The sequence below is a fragment of the Cupressus sempervirens genome, chromosome 10 (genome assembly GCF_028749045.1).
Source record: "Cupressus sempervirens isolate cs-2001-9-10 chromosome 10, ASM2874904v1, whole genome shotgun sequence".
Taxonomy (NCBI): Eukaryota; Viridiplantae; Streptophyta; class Pinopsida; order Cupressales; family Cupressaceae; genus Cupressus; species Cupressus sempervirens.
Genome location: NC_143127.1, coordinates 586,284,582 through 586,301,319, shown reverse-complemented (window position 1 = coordinate 586,301,319; position 16,738 = coordinate 586,284,582). Strand labels below are relative to the sequence as shown.

The following is a 16,738-nucleotide window of genomic DNA, read 5'->3' as shown; positions in this document are numbered from 1 at the left end:
CATTATTATTTTTGAGAATGATATATTATTCCTCCTATTGATCTCCTTTGGATGACCTCCTCAATGAAACCTTATCCCTTTTACAATGTCTAGTACAAGAGATAGTTTCACCCCTTTGTCACATTTGACCCTTTGCAAGAGTTACAACCTTTCACAATTACCACCCTCCAAAAGAGTCATAAATAAATGTGTGTCCTTTGAGAGAGCCACAATCTTTCATGATTACCACTCTTTGAAGATTAAAGAAATACTATTTGAAGATTTAAAGAATGGAAGAAATACTTAAAAAGGTCCAATGTTGGAAGCCTCCTCACACACTATGATCAGCATAGTTCCTATGAAGTCCTGGCAGGGTTGTTTTGAAATATAGAGCTAGAGTGTAATTCCAAGAGCTCTCTAGAAAGCATTAGCAATTTGTAAAAGATGTAAAGATTGGATATGCTGAGTTGTTATTGTACATGGAAGTCCCCAATGTCATTTTGAATATTAAAGGATAAGACTAATATTATAACAGTATAGACATGCTATATGTGAAAACTTATTGCAGCGTACATTATGTAAATTCCATATTTTCAAGGATTAGCCATATCGAATATGACAAATAGAGTCTATTAGAGTATGTCAATAATAGTAAATTGACATCTTCATGACACATAATCATTTAATAAAGAGCCATGGTTGGGGATAAATGGATTAGATCAACTCCATCTCAATTTTAGCAAAAGCTACCAAAATTATGGCATTTTTTATTGAAGTAATGGCTCAGAAATAGAATAGATTCTCTTGAGACATACATTGTGAATATGTATTCATACACCAATCTAGTTGAGTTAGTTGAGTTTTAGCTGGTCAATAAGCTACTTTAGAAACCCAAATCAATCCCAAATTGAACAGTATATAATAAAATTTGGCAATGAAATAGAATAATAACCAGTAAATAGAACATGTTCATTTTTAAAAAAATTGAATTCATAAACCCATCTGATTGAAGTTGAATACTTCTTATTAGAACACTCTTATTCATTCATTAATTCATCCATTATATAAGATGGAACAACCAGCATCACCTAAATTTAGGGAAATTTTCAATTTAACAACAGATTGAGAAATATCATATTTGGGTTAAATGGTTGAAAAATATTTCAGGAATTTAGTATTTCCCCTCAAATGTAATGAAGTCCTTGATAGAAAGGAGAACATTAGCAACCTTATATTGTTCACCTCCATCAACCTGACATAACATTGCAGAATGTTGCACCCTGAGTAAAGATGCTACCCACTCTGAACATATATGCTTCCATAAGTTAATTGATGCACCCTACACAACTTCTTCACACCCTACTTTGAGCTCTAGCCTGCCCCCAGCTGGAGTGACTGCACTCAAATCATCACGCCATGTCAATAAAAATCTGACAATAAGAGCATTCGCACATCTACCATCATAGAATATTCAAATATTGACATTGGTGTGTTTTAGTAAAACTTAGCAGACTTGGATCAGCAAACTTAGCTGGAAACATTGATACTAGTGTCAGTATGATTGCCACAGTTCTTTGAATTTTGCCATGTTTTTATCAAATTTCTGCCCGCCCAACAATGCTCTACCCAACGGCAGTGGCAGATGGTGCAATCCTCCCCTCGAGCATTTTGATCCCTTGTAGCCCTTTTTCTAGAATATTGCCAAATTTAAAGCTGACATTATTCCTGTGACGTACAGAAGGTGAGTGAGTTTAACCTCCCTGCTATAATATTGGGCTTCTTCTACATTTATGTGATTTGGGGCTTATTTGAGAGCTTATGTTTTGGGTATTTTATTTTATAAGGTGGTCTGCCAAAGGAAGGGTGGAATTTGTTTCACCATTAGTGGGCACTCGTACTTCAACCTAGTTCTGATTACCAATGTTGGAGGAGCAGGAAATATTTCAATCAAGGGTTTTGTGACTGGTTGGTAGGATATGTCACCGAACTGGGGCCAAAATGGCATAGCAACAATTACCTCAACAGCCAAAGCTTGTCATTCAAGGTCACCACTAGCAATGTAAGGACTGTTATTTTTAATGGAATCCAAATAACTACTTTCCTTTTCAGAAATGAAACCCCATGTCAACAGGATCAGATTATCATTAAATTTATTTTACCAGAATGTGGACAGTTCAAACCCAATTAAATACATGCAAAACAAATAAGACCATTGCGATACAAATGAGGAAAAATGTTTCAATGCTGGAAGTATATGATGTGCATTCCTCCGCATAAGGAAGAAATCTAAGCCGTCTAACTGCTACAGTTAATATACTTGAAAACCATTTCACTGGGAAAACACAAAAGAAAAAATCTTTAAAAAAACAGAATTTCCAATCTAGTTTAAAAACCAGTTTGAACAGAATCAGACCAAAATCTAATCCAAATAAGTGCAACTCATCCCAATGTTTTAACAGTAAAACACAATTCAAATGCATATGCCATAAAGCCTCTGTAAGTGCAGTTCATTTATCTGAAACCCATTCCAGTGTGGTCAAGACATGAGACCCACTTCCATGAGATCCACAAAGACAACTCATTTGAAACTGAAAGACATGCCACTGATTTCAATACAACTCATCTAAAAAGGAAGAACTAGTTATAAGTAAATGAATCCATTCCCTCTTAAATAAAAACCAAAACTCATTAAATATGTCTAATTGCAGCCATGTAACAGAAACTCATTTCAGCGGATTGGGCTGAAATGAGGTTTATCCAAGTGTACACAAAACAATAGAAATTAATTTGATACATGATTAATTTGATACATGAGACTAATTCAAACCAGTCTAGAACAAATTAAACCAACAACGAGACTAATTAGAATGCAACCCAAGCGTATACAACCATCTCACTGCTGAATATGTTCTGTGGCATAACCCCTGATTGAATGCAATGCAGCCCATCTCAATGGTATCTAAATGCATAAAAATCCCCATAACTGGAACCTATTTTAGTGCAGCCCGTCTCACGTCAGTGCATTTCAAAACAGATTAAGGTCGACTGTGAATAACAAGAGGATATATCCCAAATGGAATGATTCAGCAAAGCTAGTTTTGAACCTTTCTATTGCTAATTGTCTTATCTGTATTGGGGTTACAAGTATAACCTTTTGTGTATTGTAGCAAAGAAGGCATGTGGCATGGTGACAATGGAGCAAAATGATCACCATCTGTTATCTCATATTCGAGAGCTGTCAAACAATCTATTGTGCATGGCATCAACATGCACAAGTATAAGAAGAACTTTCCCAAATATATGAAAAATGTTTCTATTGCCTTCTGAAAGAAAAGGAATACTGATAGCAAGAAGAACAATAACAAAAATGGCTACAGAAGAGGAAAATGCACCAACAGTGGATCCAACTACAATAGAACCACCCACAACTATGTCAGTGGATCTGGCCTCAGCAGCTGTTACAGAAGAGCCACCACCTGTAACAGTAGATCCAGCTCCCATTAGAGTTAGAAAATTGGAAGACGTTACCTTAGGACGCCAAACTCCTAGGCCTGCTCATGAAATGGGCTCCATCAACCAAACTCCTGATCCTAAATCAATTTCAGTAGTTTTCTCTTCTTTGCATGAACTGAAACATAATACAATTCAATTCACAGTAATGATCAAATCTATATAAAGAAGAAGTGGACTAAATTGTAGCTAGGGCTCCTCCAATGCACCCAACATTGCTTCCATAGACAGGCAGTTATTTGTGCAAACTGAGTTTGAGAGTTTAAATTTTGGGTACCGAGGACTGTTGATATGGTGCATGCAAAATCTTGTTTGTACACCACTACACAAGATGCAGGACATGTGTAATTCACATAGTCAAGTTCTAATTGCTAATTGTTAAGCGCAACCTCCCAAAAAAATTGACAGTTCCAAGAATATGATGTATTTTATCAGTCCTGCATATAGAGCAATGTATAGGAAGATGCGCCTTCTCTTGCATAGAGAACGTAAAAAGGTCTCCCGACATCCTGCAGCCTTCAATTTGGACCAATAATAAAGTGCCATGAAAATGACAATAGATAAACATGTTAAAAACATGCGTCTCCATTTGTATAAAGTAATATATAAAATCAATATTAAAAAAAGTTTGGATTTAATTGGTCATTTAAGTTTACTTTAATCACTACTTACTGCAAAGCCTCAATATTAAAAAAAGGTTGGATTTAATTGGTCATTTAAGTTTAGTTTAATCACTACTTACTGCCAAGCCTCTGCTATAGTTTCCTGCCTGAAAGGCAGGAGGTAGTAATTATGAACAATAATAGTGGTGAGCAATGAATGAGTGAAAGGAGCTACGAGAGAACAATACCACCAGCCCTGTGAATTTCAAAGTGTTACAGAGTGTAGAAGAGGAGCAAATGAAGCAAAAGGAGGCAAGATAAAGCGACTAGGTGTCATCCCGAAGTCAACGGGCACTCACAGACATGCAAGCTGCCAGAATTAACAGGTATAACATCTCAACAGCCACCTTCAATTGGGAGATTCACAGAATGAATGTGTGTAGCACACTGGTGTCCACAAACTATCCAAACCAAAGCGATCGGTGTGGCAAGAAGTGGCAGACTAGGTTGAGAATGCTAATGAAGTAGAGGTGCAACTATTATATCTGATTTGACTAAAGTAGAGGCACTATATAACATCTAAGTATACTAAATGCAATTTATGTCGTATCGGTAAATAGTCTTTAATACTTACATTTATGTATAGTTTTGAGGATATTGGTATGTTGACTGCAAAGGGGTTTGTTTCACTACAACCCCTTACGTGCCACTGCAGAAATGCCTCTTAGCATAACTACAAAAGATCCTCTTGAACTCATCCATTAAACAATTATTGAAATCGTTGAGCTTGTGGTGGCTGCCATGCTGAATGTTATTCCATCTCCAAGGTTTGTGTAAAAGAAACTCGATTATGAATGGTACCAAAGGATCTTCCAGCGAAAATTAACAATTAAAATTGAAGCTTACAGTAAACAAAAATTCCCACTTCAAGGAACATAAACTTGGTCATGCAGTAAAATATGATCAATAGAAATGATTATTATGAATTTGAAAGGCTTATCATATGAAATTTCCAAGTAAAATGCAAAAGGAATCGTCAAGATTGATTTGTAAATCAAAATGAAGCTTTCCATAAACATGTACAAAAAAAGAATAAGAAAGAATGTTTGAAACTTGAATGATTACAATTAAATCTACAGCTCAGGTATAGAGGTGTCGTAACATTTTGAATGAAGCTCAAGTTTAACACTCAATTTTTCAGTCAGTCTTCAATCTCATACTCTCGGATGACTACTTTGACACTCAAAATTAGGGATTGAATTCAGTGTAGATTTTCACTTTCCTTGTTACCTTCGGGAGATTAAGGCACTCGCTATCAGACCCATTGAAATATAAGATGGCCATTCAAATATAAGATGTGTGACAAGTACTCGTTAGTCAAATTGATATTCAGGATATTCAATCTTCAGGATACCTCATCAAATTAAGCAACAACATAGCCTAGCCGCCTCATTTGCAGCAAACTCCTTGTTAAAAAGAACCTTCACCCTAGGCGGTGACTATTAATTAAAAGGTCTAAATTATTGATGGACATCTAGCTGATTGATGATCATATAGGCAAAAGCTCATACACAAAAATCTGGGGTACACTATTTAGCTACATCCTTGTACCCAGGCCAATAGTATGTTCCTATGGGAATGAAAACGACAAACGAACACCAGCAGACAATCTCTACCTTCATAAGCAGTTCAGTAAAAACATCCACTGCATAATGACTGACCCATTGGGATCTTAAAAAATGACTTTGGAACTGCACTTAGAATTCATGCTAAAAATTAGAAAAACTTCCACTTCATTATGCCAAGAGGTGTAACTATACAATGGCACCACTATTCTTATCTGTCATAAAAACTTAAAAGGATGAGTCTGTTGTTTTCATCCTTATTCAGTCAGAAATGACAACTGTCCACTGAAGCCTACAATTTTATGTTTTGTAGTTTTTTTATAATGACAGATTTCTTGAATTTGATCGCTCAAGGCATCTTCTACATGAATTTTGTTTATACAATATATTTACACTAGTCTCCTAGTAAATACTAATATCTGACATCAGCCACTAATCCACCTATATGGGTTAATCTTGTAGCCTGTAGGTTCTGTTGATAATCAGTCTTTACAGAATGTTAACTTCTTGGTTTTATGGCATTTTTTCCAGAAGTTTGCAGGAAAATCCATATAAAGTCTGGGTTCAACAGTTCCCATGAACAATGCGTAGCTCCCACTACTACCAATCTACGCAAAATGACAGACAGCATCATTCAACACGTGGAGGCCAAAGCATCCCTAATTTTATCAAGCTTGTCTATAATTCAACAAGGAGGTACTAGAAACTGTGCCTGATTGTTTTGGGTGCTGGTGCAACCAATGACTAGCATACACAACCAGACTACTTCACTATCCTAAGTAAATTTTAGGCAAAAGACTGATCCAAACAAGAGGTGGCACAGAGTCACTCCAATGGCAAATCCTGACAACCAATGGAGGGCACCTAAACACATGAGGAATCACCCTTGATAATGGTTTATTCTTGGGCCTCAACCCTGCATATCCAGAAAGAGGTATTCCTCTGATTGAAGGCCAAAGTTTGGAAAACCCAAGAATTACCCATGAGTTTTCAGTGTTCAGCATTTCTGGGCTTCTTCACTGAATTCAGGAAAATTATTAGTTAGCTGATGTATATCATAACATAAAGATAAACTCAACATTAAATAGACACATCAAGAAGGCAAGCTTTAGCATCTGACAGTGTGTTAGTTCAATAAAGATGCAGCTCATCAAAAAATGCATTGAGAGACTAAATAGAAGCACCAAAGAGGCCTCAACACCTGACATTGTATTAGGTCAAAATAATGCAACTCTTCTATTGAAGAATAGGATGAGCTTGTACACAATACATGGGGCTAATGCCAGAACTCAGCATTATCAGGACATGTAATATAGACCATATTTAAAATAATCAACAGTTAGGCCCAAGAATTTTGAAAGATGAACAACATGTTTTAGGAATTTTGAATGACACTTTTACTGTGTAGTGATTTTATTGCGAAGGTCACATGTCCCAACTGGATTATTATAATCAAATTCATATGCATGTTAGATGATAATAAATAGAAGCACCAAAGAAGACTTAACACCTGACATTGTATTAGGTCAAAATAATGCAACTCTTCTATTGAAGAGTAAGGATGAACTAGTACACAATAAATGGGGCCAATGCCAGATGGTGCATTAGTTCAAAGATTGCACAATTATTCCACATGAACTTGGCATTATCAAGACATGTAATATAGATAATATTAAAAATAGTCAACAGTTAATCTCTAATGTTTTGAAGCGGTATACAACATGCTTTAGGAATTTTGAATTACCCTTTTAATGTGTGGCAATTTAATTGTGAAGGTCATACAGTCCAATTGGATTATCATAAGAAAATGCAGATGCACGTTAGATGACCAGAAATTTAAAACTACCGCCCTTGTTCCTGTAACAGACATTCAACGTGTGCCATTCTTTTCTGTAACTTCTGCATAATCGGAATACTGTTACTGTCATCTTTATGATTTTAACAATCACACATCCAAAAGCAACGTTGAGTCCAAGATAAAAACCATATATTTATAGATACCTGTTAACTCAATCAATTTGAATACTTTTTACTATCTTTATAATTTTAACAATAATGCATCACATGGTAACCTTTAGTCCAAGATTAGAACCAAACACCAGTAGTTGCCTGTTAATTACAAAGAGGTTTCAGCACTACAACTAGCCCCTATTTGCTCTGACATGTATAATATGTTCAATATCTTCATGAACCTCATACAATCTACCTGGAAAGGACAATAAACTTTTCTTTCAAAATATTGCCTGCAAACATGTCACTCAGACTTGACTCCAAAATCAACATACTGAATCAGTTTTTCTCTTGAACTGAATCTCTTGAGTGTTTCCACGTTCCCCTTGAACTTACCTCTTCGATCAACAATCTAATCAGTTGGATACTTGAACTGGGTCTTTTCCTTGTGACCCCATTACATCTTCTTGTTGCCCAGGCATTGATTCTCTAGGAGGCATGTAATCTCTACGTTCTGCTTGAATCGGGCCTCTTCCAGCCATAGGTGGCTGGTTGTCTTGTTGGTCTCCTGTTGGCAATGGACCTCTTCCACTCATTGGTGGTCTATTCTCCTGTCGACCTCCATACGGAGATTGACCTCTTCCACCCACAGGTGGTCTATTGTCTCGTTGATACCCAGGTGACATTGGGCCTCTTCCATCCATGTGTGGTCCTCTGTAGTCTTGATCTCTTCTAGGTGGTGAATCCCTCCTTCGATTCATGTATCTCTCATCATTTCTTTCGGATGGCCTAGTAAAGGCAAGTGTTGGATCTGGAGTAATTATCCCATTGTTGTACCTATCTCCCGCTGTCAAGAATCACAACACTAGGCATTCAATAAGTGTGCAAAACGAAAAAAAACTGCAAATGCCCAAGTAATACTCACGGCCATAAGGTCTGTATTGAGGTTCAGCATAACAATCAGGAAGCACCCAAGTAACTCCAGGTTGCTCTGCATTTAGAGGCAACTTGTTTATGATGAAAAGAATCAATGCTCTTCAGCTAAGACAAAATATAAACATACTAGAACTTATAATTTTCTAATTTTTCCTAGGAATACAGAGAAGCTCACGTACTTTCCATCGTTGGTACAAGTGACTCTGGAAATTCACACTTAAATCCTGTGTAATTCGTTGTACAGACCACATAAATTTTTTTTTTTGCCTCCTCCATACTGCAAGCAGGAAAAATGACAGAGATCATCATGAATAGGTGAATTCATTCTAGCTACTTTCATCAAATCAATTTTACTTAATCAGTTCTCTTAAATTATAGTTGCATATTGTCAATTTTCATATGAAATAGATTCAAGTATTCTCTCTGGGGAAAATTCAATTCAACAATTTTCTATGATGTGATTTACTTAATTCTGTACCAAATTAACAAATTCATTCTAAATAAACAAGTATACTATTTCATCAATCAAATTAGATCAACAGTCCTCTTTCAGACTGTCTAGAAACCTGGGAATACCAAACAATTTGGAGATGATTTGGTGACATCCCATAGATTCCCTTTCTTACTGCACTTCCATCTCACATCCCCTAGCCGTTTCAGAATTGTTTTGGCATGCTTGGAACAATATCTGTTTCAAGGAGGTCCCTTATAAATTCCCTCACATCCTTGGCACTTCAAGAGATGTCCCCAACCTGCCATATAATGAATGTATATACATACACATATGTGCATATATGTATATGAATATGTGTACATACATAAATATGTATGTATAGTATATACATACCTACGTATGACATATTTATGTATGTGCACATGGATAGATAGATAAATAGATACATATCAAACAGCAAGGCTGAGGGCTTTGATTGAAAACCTCAGATTGGCACAGCAGCTCCAACTCCCAACCCCTTGAAAAGGAAATAAAATATAAAATGTTATTGAAGCAACATACAGGTGGACACCCTGGGATAAGGTCTGCCTCCCCAAGAGGTATGGTGGTTTGGGCATCAGAAAGCTTACCCATCTCAATAAGGCGCTTCTTGCAAAACAAATCTGGCGAATCTTCAATAACACTAGTGAATGGAGAGACATTCTGGAAAATAAATACCTCAGAAGACCATCTCTTCATTTTACTTTATTCAATGAGGACATCCCTAAAGGGTCGACTATTTGGAATGGTATCCTGAAGGCCAGGGACCTGGCTAAGGCGAGGGTCTCTTGGAAACTAGGCAATGGAGAGGATATTCAGTTTTGGTCTGACAGGTGGTTATGTCAAGGCCCTCTTTCTAACAACCCAGTATTTGAGAGATGGGTGCAAGAATGCACGGAGCTATATGGGTTTAAAGTAAGCAATTACAGGGTTGGTCAGGAATGGAGAGACCTTTCCCTCATTTTCGAGGATTTGAAACCAATAATGACAATGCTTAACTCTTCGATCCCTAGTAATAATAAGGATGAGCTGGTCTGGAGGGATAATCCCAATGGAAGTTATTCTGTTGCTTCTGGCTACAACTCTCTCTGGGGTTTAAAGGAGAAACCCCCTTGGGCGGATGCCTGGCTCACGGGCCTCACTCCAAAGATCAACATATTTTATTGGCTGGCCCTTCAGAACAAAATCCTAACGCAAGATAATCTCATGAAGAGAGGCCATGTTATGCCCAGCAAATACCCGCTCTGTAAAAACCAGTCTAAGTCGGGAAATCATATCTTCATTCAATGTGACTTTGCTAGGGAGGTGTGGAGTTCTCTTAATCAGGATATGGAGATTCTCTGGTGTTGGCCGGATAACATTATCGACTTTTTCAGTCATTGGAAAAGCCTTTGTAAAATTGCTGGCCGGCAGGATAATTATGCCTGGTTTTTGCCTCACTTCTGCTGGAGCATCTGGAAGGAAAGGAACAACAAAATTTTCAGGGATAGAGAGGAGCCGGTAATAATTCTGGGAAGGAAGATTTTGAAAAACATAAAAGAAAACCTTCAAGTGATGAAGGAGGGGGAAGTTGATATAGGGGACAGGAAGACGGTTAAAGAAAAAGACAGGATGCTAGATGGATTCTACCCTCGAAAGGGTGGTCAAAAGCCAACTTGGATGGCGCTTCTAAGGGCAACCCAGGCCCCTCTGGAAGCGGTGGAATTATAAGAAACAGTTTTGGGAGGGGATTGCGGCCTTTGCTCTCCCGCTTGGTACCCAGACCAACCATTTGGCCGAAGCTAGAGCCGCGTGCAGTGTGGTAAAGCTGGCTTTTGAAGCTGGCGTTTCCAAACTTTGGCTTGAAGGGGACTCCAAAAACATAATTAACAACATTAATGGAATCTCCCCCCCCTCGTGGTCGATTGCAAATATAATTGATGAGACACGTGTCGCCCTCACAAAATTTGAGAAGGTCCACGTCACTCATGCATTTAGAGAGGCAAACCCAGTTACTGACTGGTTCGCTAACAAAGGGGTGGGAGCAGACAAAGAGATGGCCTGGCATTCCGGAAAAGATTTTCCGATGGAGGCTAAGTCACTAATCGAGCTGGAGAAAATCCACGGAAGTATGGGTCAATCTAACTATTATCATGTTTAATAAAGAAAGATTGGATGTTGGTACGAGCCATAATAAGTTTCTTGGTTTTCGTAATCTCGAGGGATTTTTTCCGTCATTTCGACACGTTTGGAGGATTGTTATCATTTTCACTTGCTATTGTATCAGAGAGGTGAATGATCACGAAACCAATAATAGAAACAGAGCCAAAATCTTGGCTGGAAAAAATTTGCAAAGATTGGGGCTCATGAGAATAGTTGAAGAAAAAACGGATGTCATGACTGGAGAACAGAGCAGAAAGGAGTCAGTGGGTGAAGTGGAGAAGTGGAAGAATATGGGCAAAGTCTGGAAAAAACTGGAAAAGGGCGGGGTTGCGAATTTTTTCGAGAAACTCCATGGTTTTGACCCTGAGGTCACCAACAGCATGGTGAACTCGTGGAACAATGGCAAGGTCAAGGTGAACGGGCTTTCTTTCCAAATCACAGAGGAGGTGGTTGCGGAGGTCACTGGTATCCCTATGGAGGGTTTCAAATTCTACAGGGACAAGAAACTTTCGTCCAATGCAGTCAAGGAGTTCGTGAAAAATTCTGCAGAGATGAACAAGCTGGAAAAGAAAGAGTCTTTCTATGTGACAGAGACTATAAAGAAGTTCTGGAGGTATGTTTTATATGCCCTCATTGATTATGTTACCCTGGACCCTAGGTTTGATCGGGTCAGAACTCACCATTTTGTGATTTTAAATCATTTTCGCCATAAGAGTAGAATTTCCATTCCCTTTTACCTTCTCACTTCTATGAACAAGGCTATCTCTAGTTTCAAGAAGAAAGCCACTGTTAACCCTGCTTTGCATGAGGGTTTATTGCTCCTCATCCATGAGCATTTCAAAGCTCAGTCTATATGCAATAACCCTCCTCAAGTTGAGGATGTTGACAAAGGCAGCTCCAACTCTTCTTCAGACTCTGATGACATTGAGAGCATTAGCTCGAAGGAGGAGAATTTTACCTCAGGAAAGAAGAATAAAGGTCAAGGCAGGAAACAGTCCACAGCTACAACTCCCAGCAGGAAAAGCCCTAGAGACCACGGCCAAGCACAAGCAAAAGAGAGTTATGCTGAGGAGGAGGAGGAAATGGATACGGAAGATTCTGACAATGAGTCGGAGGAGGAGTTGGAAGAGGAGAAACCTGGGAAAAAACAGAAGAGGGAGGTAGTGAGAGTTGAGGAGACTAGAAATCAGAGAACGGATGCTATTCCTCTTCCCCTCTCCCCTGTCCAGTCTCAGCCTCCTTCGAAGGAAAAAGTGAATGTCATCACTGGTGAGAACGAGGGCGAAGTGCAAGTCAATAATAGAAGAAAGGCCTGAAAAAATTTCAATGTGAGGACTGCTACTATGGGGATTTTTAGGGAAGTTATGAACCCTCAGATCCTAGTGGACAACCTGGAGGAGCCTAGGCTCAATGAGCTCATAGACCCAGCTATCCTGGCCATTTCAGACAATGCAAGGGAGACTAGAATGAACCTTCTGAATAATGCCCGCAGTAGTATGATTGACAACTTCAGATCAATCAAATGGCTCTTCCATGAGCTGGAGGAAGTTAGAGAAAAGGTATCCCAAATGGAAAGTACTAAGAAAAAGACTGGCATTGACAGCCAGGAGGTCCAAGATAACAGAGAAAGCTTAAATGAAAGGAGAATTAGAAATCTTGAAAACTACAACCACAACCTGGCAAGTCAGATGATTTCTCTCCTGAGTTCGATGAATGACAACATCCAATCCCTAGCCGGTAAACTTAAGGACAGGGGCTTCCTGGTGGAGGAGGCAGGACAGAACAAGGAGAAGGCCAGGCCGGATGATGACAAGGCCACAATTAGTACGTTCACCAGTATGGATCAAGGCATGGAGAAGTTCCAGGATCAAATGGCAAAGGAGCAACAAAAGATAGTCGAGGCAGCTCAGACTATGCAAGAAATGGAGAAGATTACTGAAGACTAGTTTTCTTGTCTTTTGTATTTTCGTCTTTCTGGCTTTTGGCTTTTGGACAGGCTTTCTATAGTCTGTTTTAGTTAGTTTGTTTTCTGGCCTTTCTGTGGGCCTTTGTTTTGGGCTGGGCCTTCGGGCTTTTTTCAGCTGTTGGACCTCTATTTTGGCTGGGCTTCTTTTGCTTATTATCAACCTTGTTTTTTGTAAAACTTATGGGTTTCAGGATCCCTTAAAACCTGTTTATCTTATCAAAAACATACAGGTGGACACCCCAAGATGGAAGCTGAACAGGATAGTTTGGTAGGCTTGTGAGGTAGCTCAGAAATTCCAGTAAACCAACCTTTTCATTTTTAAAGGGGGCAAAATAATCCAACAGATTAGCTTGAAGCTAATGGGACAGTAAACATCACATTCTCTTTTGTCATTAATTCGAAAGCTGATGGATAGATCAATCAAAAACTCCTCGCTGCACTTGAAAGGAAAAATATTGAGGACGGCCCTCGTAATATGACTCAACCCAGCACCTAGTCAAAATCCCACACAATGGAAACAGCTCATTACACAGGACAAGTTTGGCATGAGGAATGCAAAGGTGATTGCTAAAAACATTCCAAACTCTGAGAAATTTCAATTATCGGGTTTAGCTTAAGTGAATTGACTCTTGAAGTTTAGAGACACGGGTGTTTTAGGTAGCACCATAATTATGTATTAAGTTACAGTTCTCCTGTTTTAACCATTTCTGCACCTTGCAAGGTCATCTCCTCACTAGCATACACACTGTTTAAGTAAATGGTGGCTGTTCCTCACTGTGTTTGCTCCAATCATGGCTTAAGCGAGATCCTTCAGTGGTTTTAAGCTTCAAAAGGAAATTTTGTTAGAAATTTCAGTAATAAATCACAAGCTCGAAGTTGTTTCTAAGGATCTAAACTTGACTAATCAAATGGTCCTTAGGCATACTGATATGGAAAACCAATTCATTTACTTTGTAGTGCATGACAAGTTGTTAAAAAAACTAGCATCCTTAGCCTTTGGCTCTGCCTGTTATGTTTGTTAGTAGATCTTCTCTTGCCGGCATAACTATGCTGCATGATGATGACGAATTGCAGCTCAAGTGGAAGATAGGCTATGTGATCTATAAGGATTAAAAAAATAAAACTAATTGGTAAAGTGAGTAAGAGAAATGGACAGGAAATGAATGAAAACAGTGATAACAGAGAAAACCGAGAATTTAGGTCATATCCACACCCAAGGAGAAAACCCCAAACAGAAACCACTTCCCTGCTTGCAAAGATGGATGTGCATGTGCAGAAATGACCCTGAACTCTTGAAAACTAAAAAACACACTGAAATGGAATCTTTTCCACTTCTAACTTCTAGGGATATCTCCTCGGACCTAGAGAAACACACCAGCATTCATTGCAATCATACAAGGAGGCGGTGTATGCATTTTGGGATGCATGGAATTTGAGTATTGTTATTGAAAGAAATTTGAGAATTTGATTGATCTTCGTTTGTTAAGGCTAGTGGCTAGACAGAGTGACAAGGAACAACCATCTTGAACCCTTTTATTGTACTCATTCTTTCATTTCGTTTCAGGGCAAATAGATACAAGATTCAAAAAAAGTTGCTACTCACCAAACTCCCGAATCCCAGAGGAGGCGGAGACACTCCCCACATAATTGCGGGCAAGTTTCAACATTCAATTAAATTTCATTTAGATTACAATCTTTCATTAATATTTCATAATCGCTCCTCATTTTAAAGATTTGTCTGCAGTTCAATTACACAAATTCCTCTTCCTGTTAATAAATCACTGACTGTGATCGGTAATATCGAATGATTAATCCAAACGCTTAAATATCAATCAACATCGTGGAGTGGAAAACTCATAACAACTATTTGAAAAGTTTGTACAAGTGGAGAGCCAAAACTCACTTCAAAGACTTGCGAGTGCTCTTTGATCAGGCAACTTGGTTTGCAAATGCAGTTGTGTTAAAAGATATAGAGAGTCGACATAAAATATGAGGAGAAAAAGAAAGCATACGAGAAAAGCTTTGAAGCTAAGTCGCATCTGTTAGAAAGGAAGCGCGGAAAGCTTATGTTTTAAGGCTTCGAAAGCCAATTAATGCCTCTCTTTAACCAATAAAAATTAGTAAAACTTAAATTCAAAGTGTGAGCACCCATAACAAAACGTGTCAGAATTTATAACACAAGCCCTCGGTACCATTAAAGACTTTGGAAAACATACAAATCCCAAAACTAATTTTAAAACCATATAATTATACAACGCACATATCAGAGAATTGTTCAATGTTAGCCGACACGAATTTTGTCTTACATATTGCAGCAAATACTTAAACAAGCGGTCAAGGGTTCGAAATGCTTGCCTGCCAAGCACATTAGCGGCCGTTTGTTCAAAGGCTGATATTTTCTCTTCGCGAGGAGGGTCTGGCTCCGGAAACTTCATGGTGATGAGCCAATGACTATTAAAACGAGCTCCCAGCAATCTAAATGGCTGATTAGTACAGGCAGAGGGTATTTTCTGGACTAGAGAAGGCGACGATGAACGAACTGTAGCGGCACGTGGAGTAGTCGAAAATCCTCTTGCAAACACATGAATGCGACTAAGGCGAGAAGCCATGGATGAGAGAAGTTTGCAGGAAACTACAAAATTCTGCAACTAGGGTTCTAGGGAAGAATGAGGTTTTAAGACTTCATAGAGATATAAACGTGGGTCTGATGAATAATTATTGATTTATAAAATTATTATTAACAGATATATTTAGTATAAATATCGGAAATGGATCCATATACGGAGAGAGAATATGATATTTGATGATATATTTATCTAGATATATTTAAAATTAGATATGATTTGTAACAGAGGTGCAAGCGTCAAAGTTCATGCTTTTGGTGGTATTGTTGGCGGAGGACATCGAAAGAAGTTTTTGGTGTTGGTATTTAATTCATAAATAGAAATTAAGCATGACATGTTATTTTTTAATAAATATGAGTACAAGTTTGAAGGGAAAAAGAAAGAATTTGTGTATGTATAATCCTTTTTGAACTTGTAAGAGAACTATTGAAAATTTGAAGGACGTTTTCATCTAATGATAAGAAAAATATTTAACTAAAAATATTTTAAAATGTAAAGAATATTTAACTAACAGAATTGAGAAGCTTATATATTTTAAATAATTTGAATCAATATTACAAGAAAATTTTATATTCAATGACTGAATAATATAATTATAGTCATTCACATAGAAAAATAGTTACATTTCAATAAAAGATAATATTTTTTTAATAGTTCTCAATATATATTGTAAAATTGAGCCAAGCACATAGTAGGCGTGAAACTTGGAGAACTCAATCTCGAAATACATTATGCTTCATTTTTATCGTTATCTCAACTAGCCCTTAATCTTTTTAAAAGGGTAATAAAATGCAAAATATCATCAGTAATTAGCATTGTAAGTTTTTATTTATAAAAAAGTATTTAATCAACAACTTGACACCCAAAAATGATATAAGATATTTTAGATTTTAAATACATAAACAGTAAAC

General features: G+C 37.7%; 1 protein-coding gene across 1 annotated transcript; it reads right to left on the bottom strand.

The window, feature by feature from the left end:
* Positions 1 to 7,693: 7,693 nt before the first annotated feature.
* LOC149535227 (multiple organellar RNA editing factor 9, chloroplastic-like) lies at positions 7,694 to 15,993 on the bottom strand. The gene is made up of 4 exons (XM_089804433.1): positions 15,559 to 15,993; positions 8,782 to 8,879; positions 8,592 to 8,657; positions 7,694 to 8,513 (listed from the first exon to the last, which is right to left on the bottom strand). Exons 1-4 carry the CDS (start codon positions 15,810 to 15,812, stop codon positions 8,083 to 8,085), a joined length of 849 nt encoding a protein of 282 aa, XP_089660559.1. The 5' UTR covers positions 15,813 to 15,993; the 3' UTR covers positions 7,694 to 8,082.
* Positions 15,994 to 16,738: the final 745 nt, after the last annotated feature.

What these genes read in the sequence shown, in the direction of transcription:
- LOC149535227 (XM_089804433.1), bottom strand. Translation starts at nt 15,812, where the DNA reads ATGGCTTCTCGCCTTAGTCGCATTCATGTGTTTGCAAGAGGATTTTCG. An exon ending in ACTTGTACCAACGATGGAAA is followed by an intron (nt 8,658 to 8,781) that starts GTACGTGAGCTT and finishes CTCTAAATGCAG; the next exon opens with AGCAACCTGGAGTTACTTGG. An exon ending in TCAATACAGACCTTATGGCC is followed by an intron (nt 8,514 to 8,591) that starts GTGAGTATTACT and finishes GATTCTTGACAG; the next exon opens with CGGGAGATAGGTACAACAAT.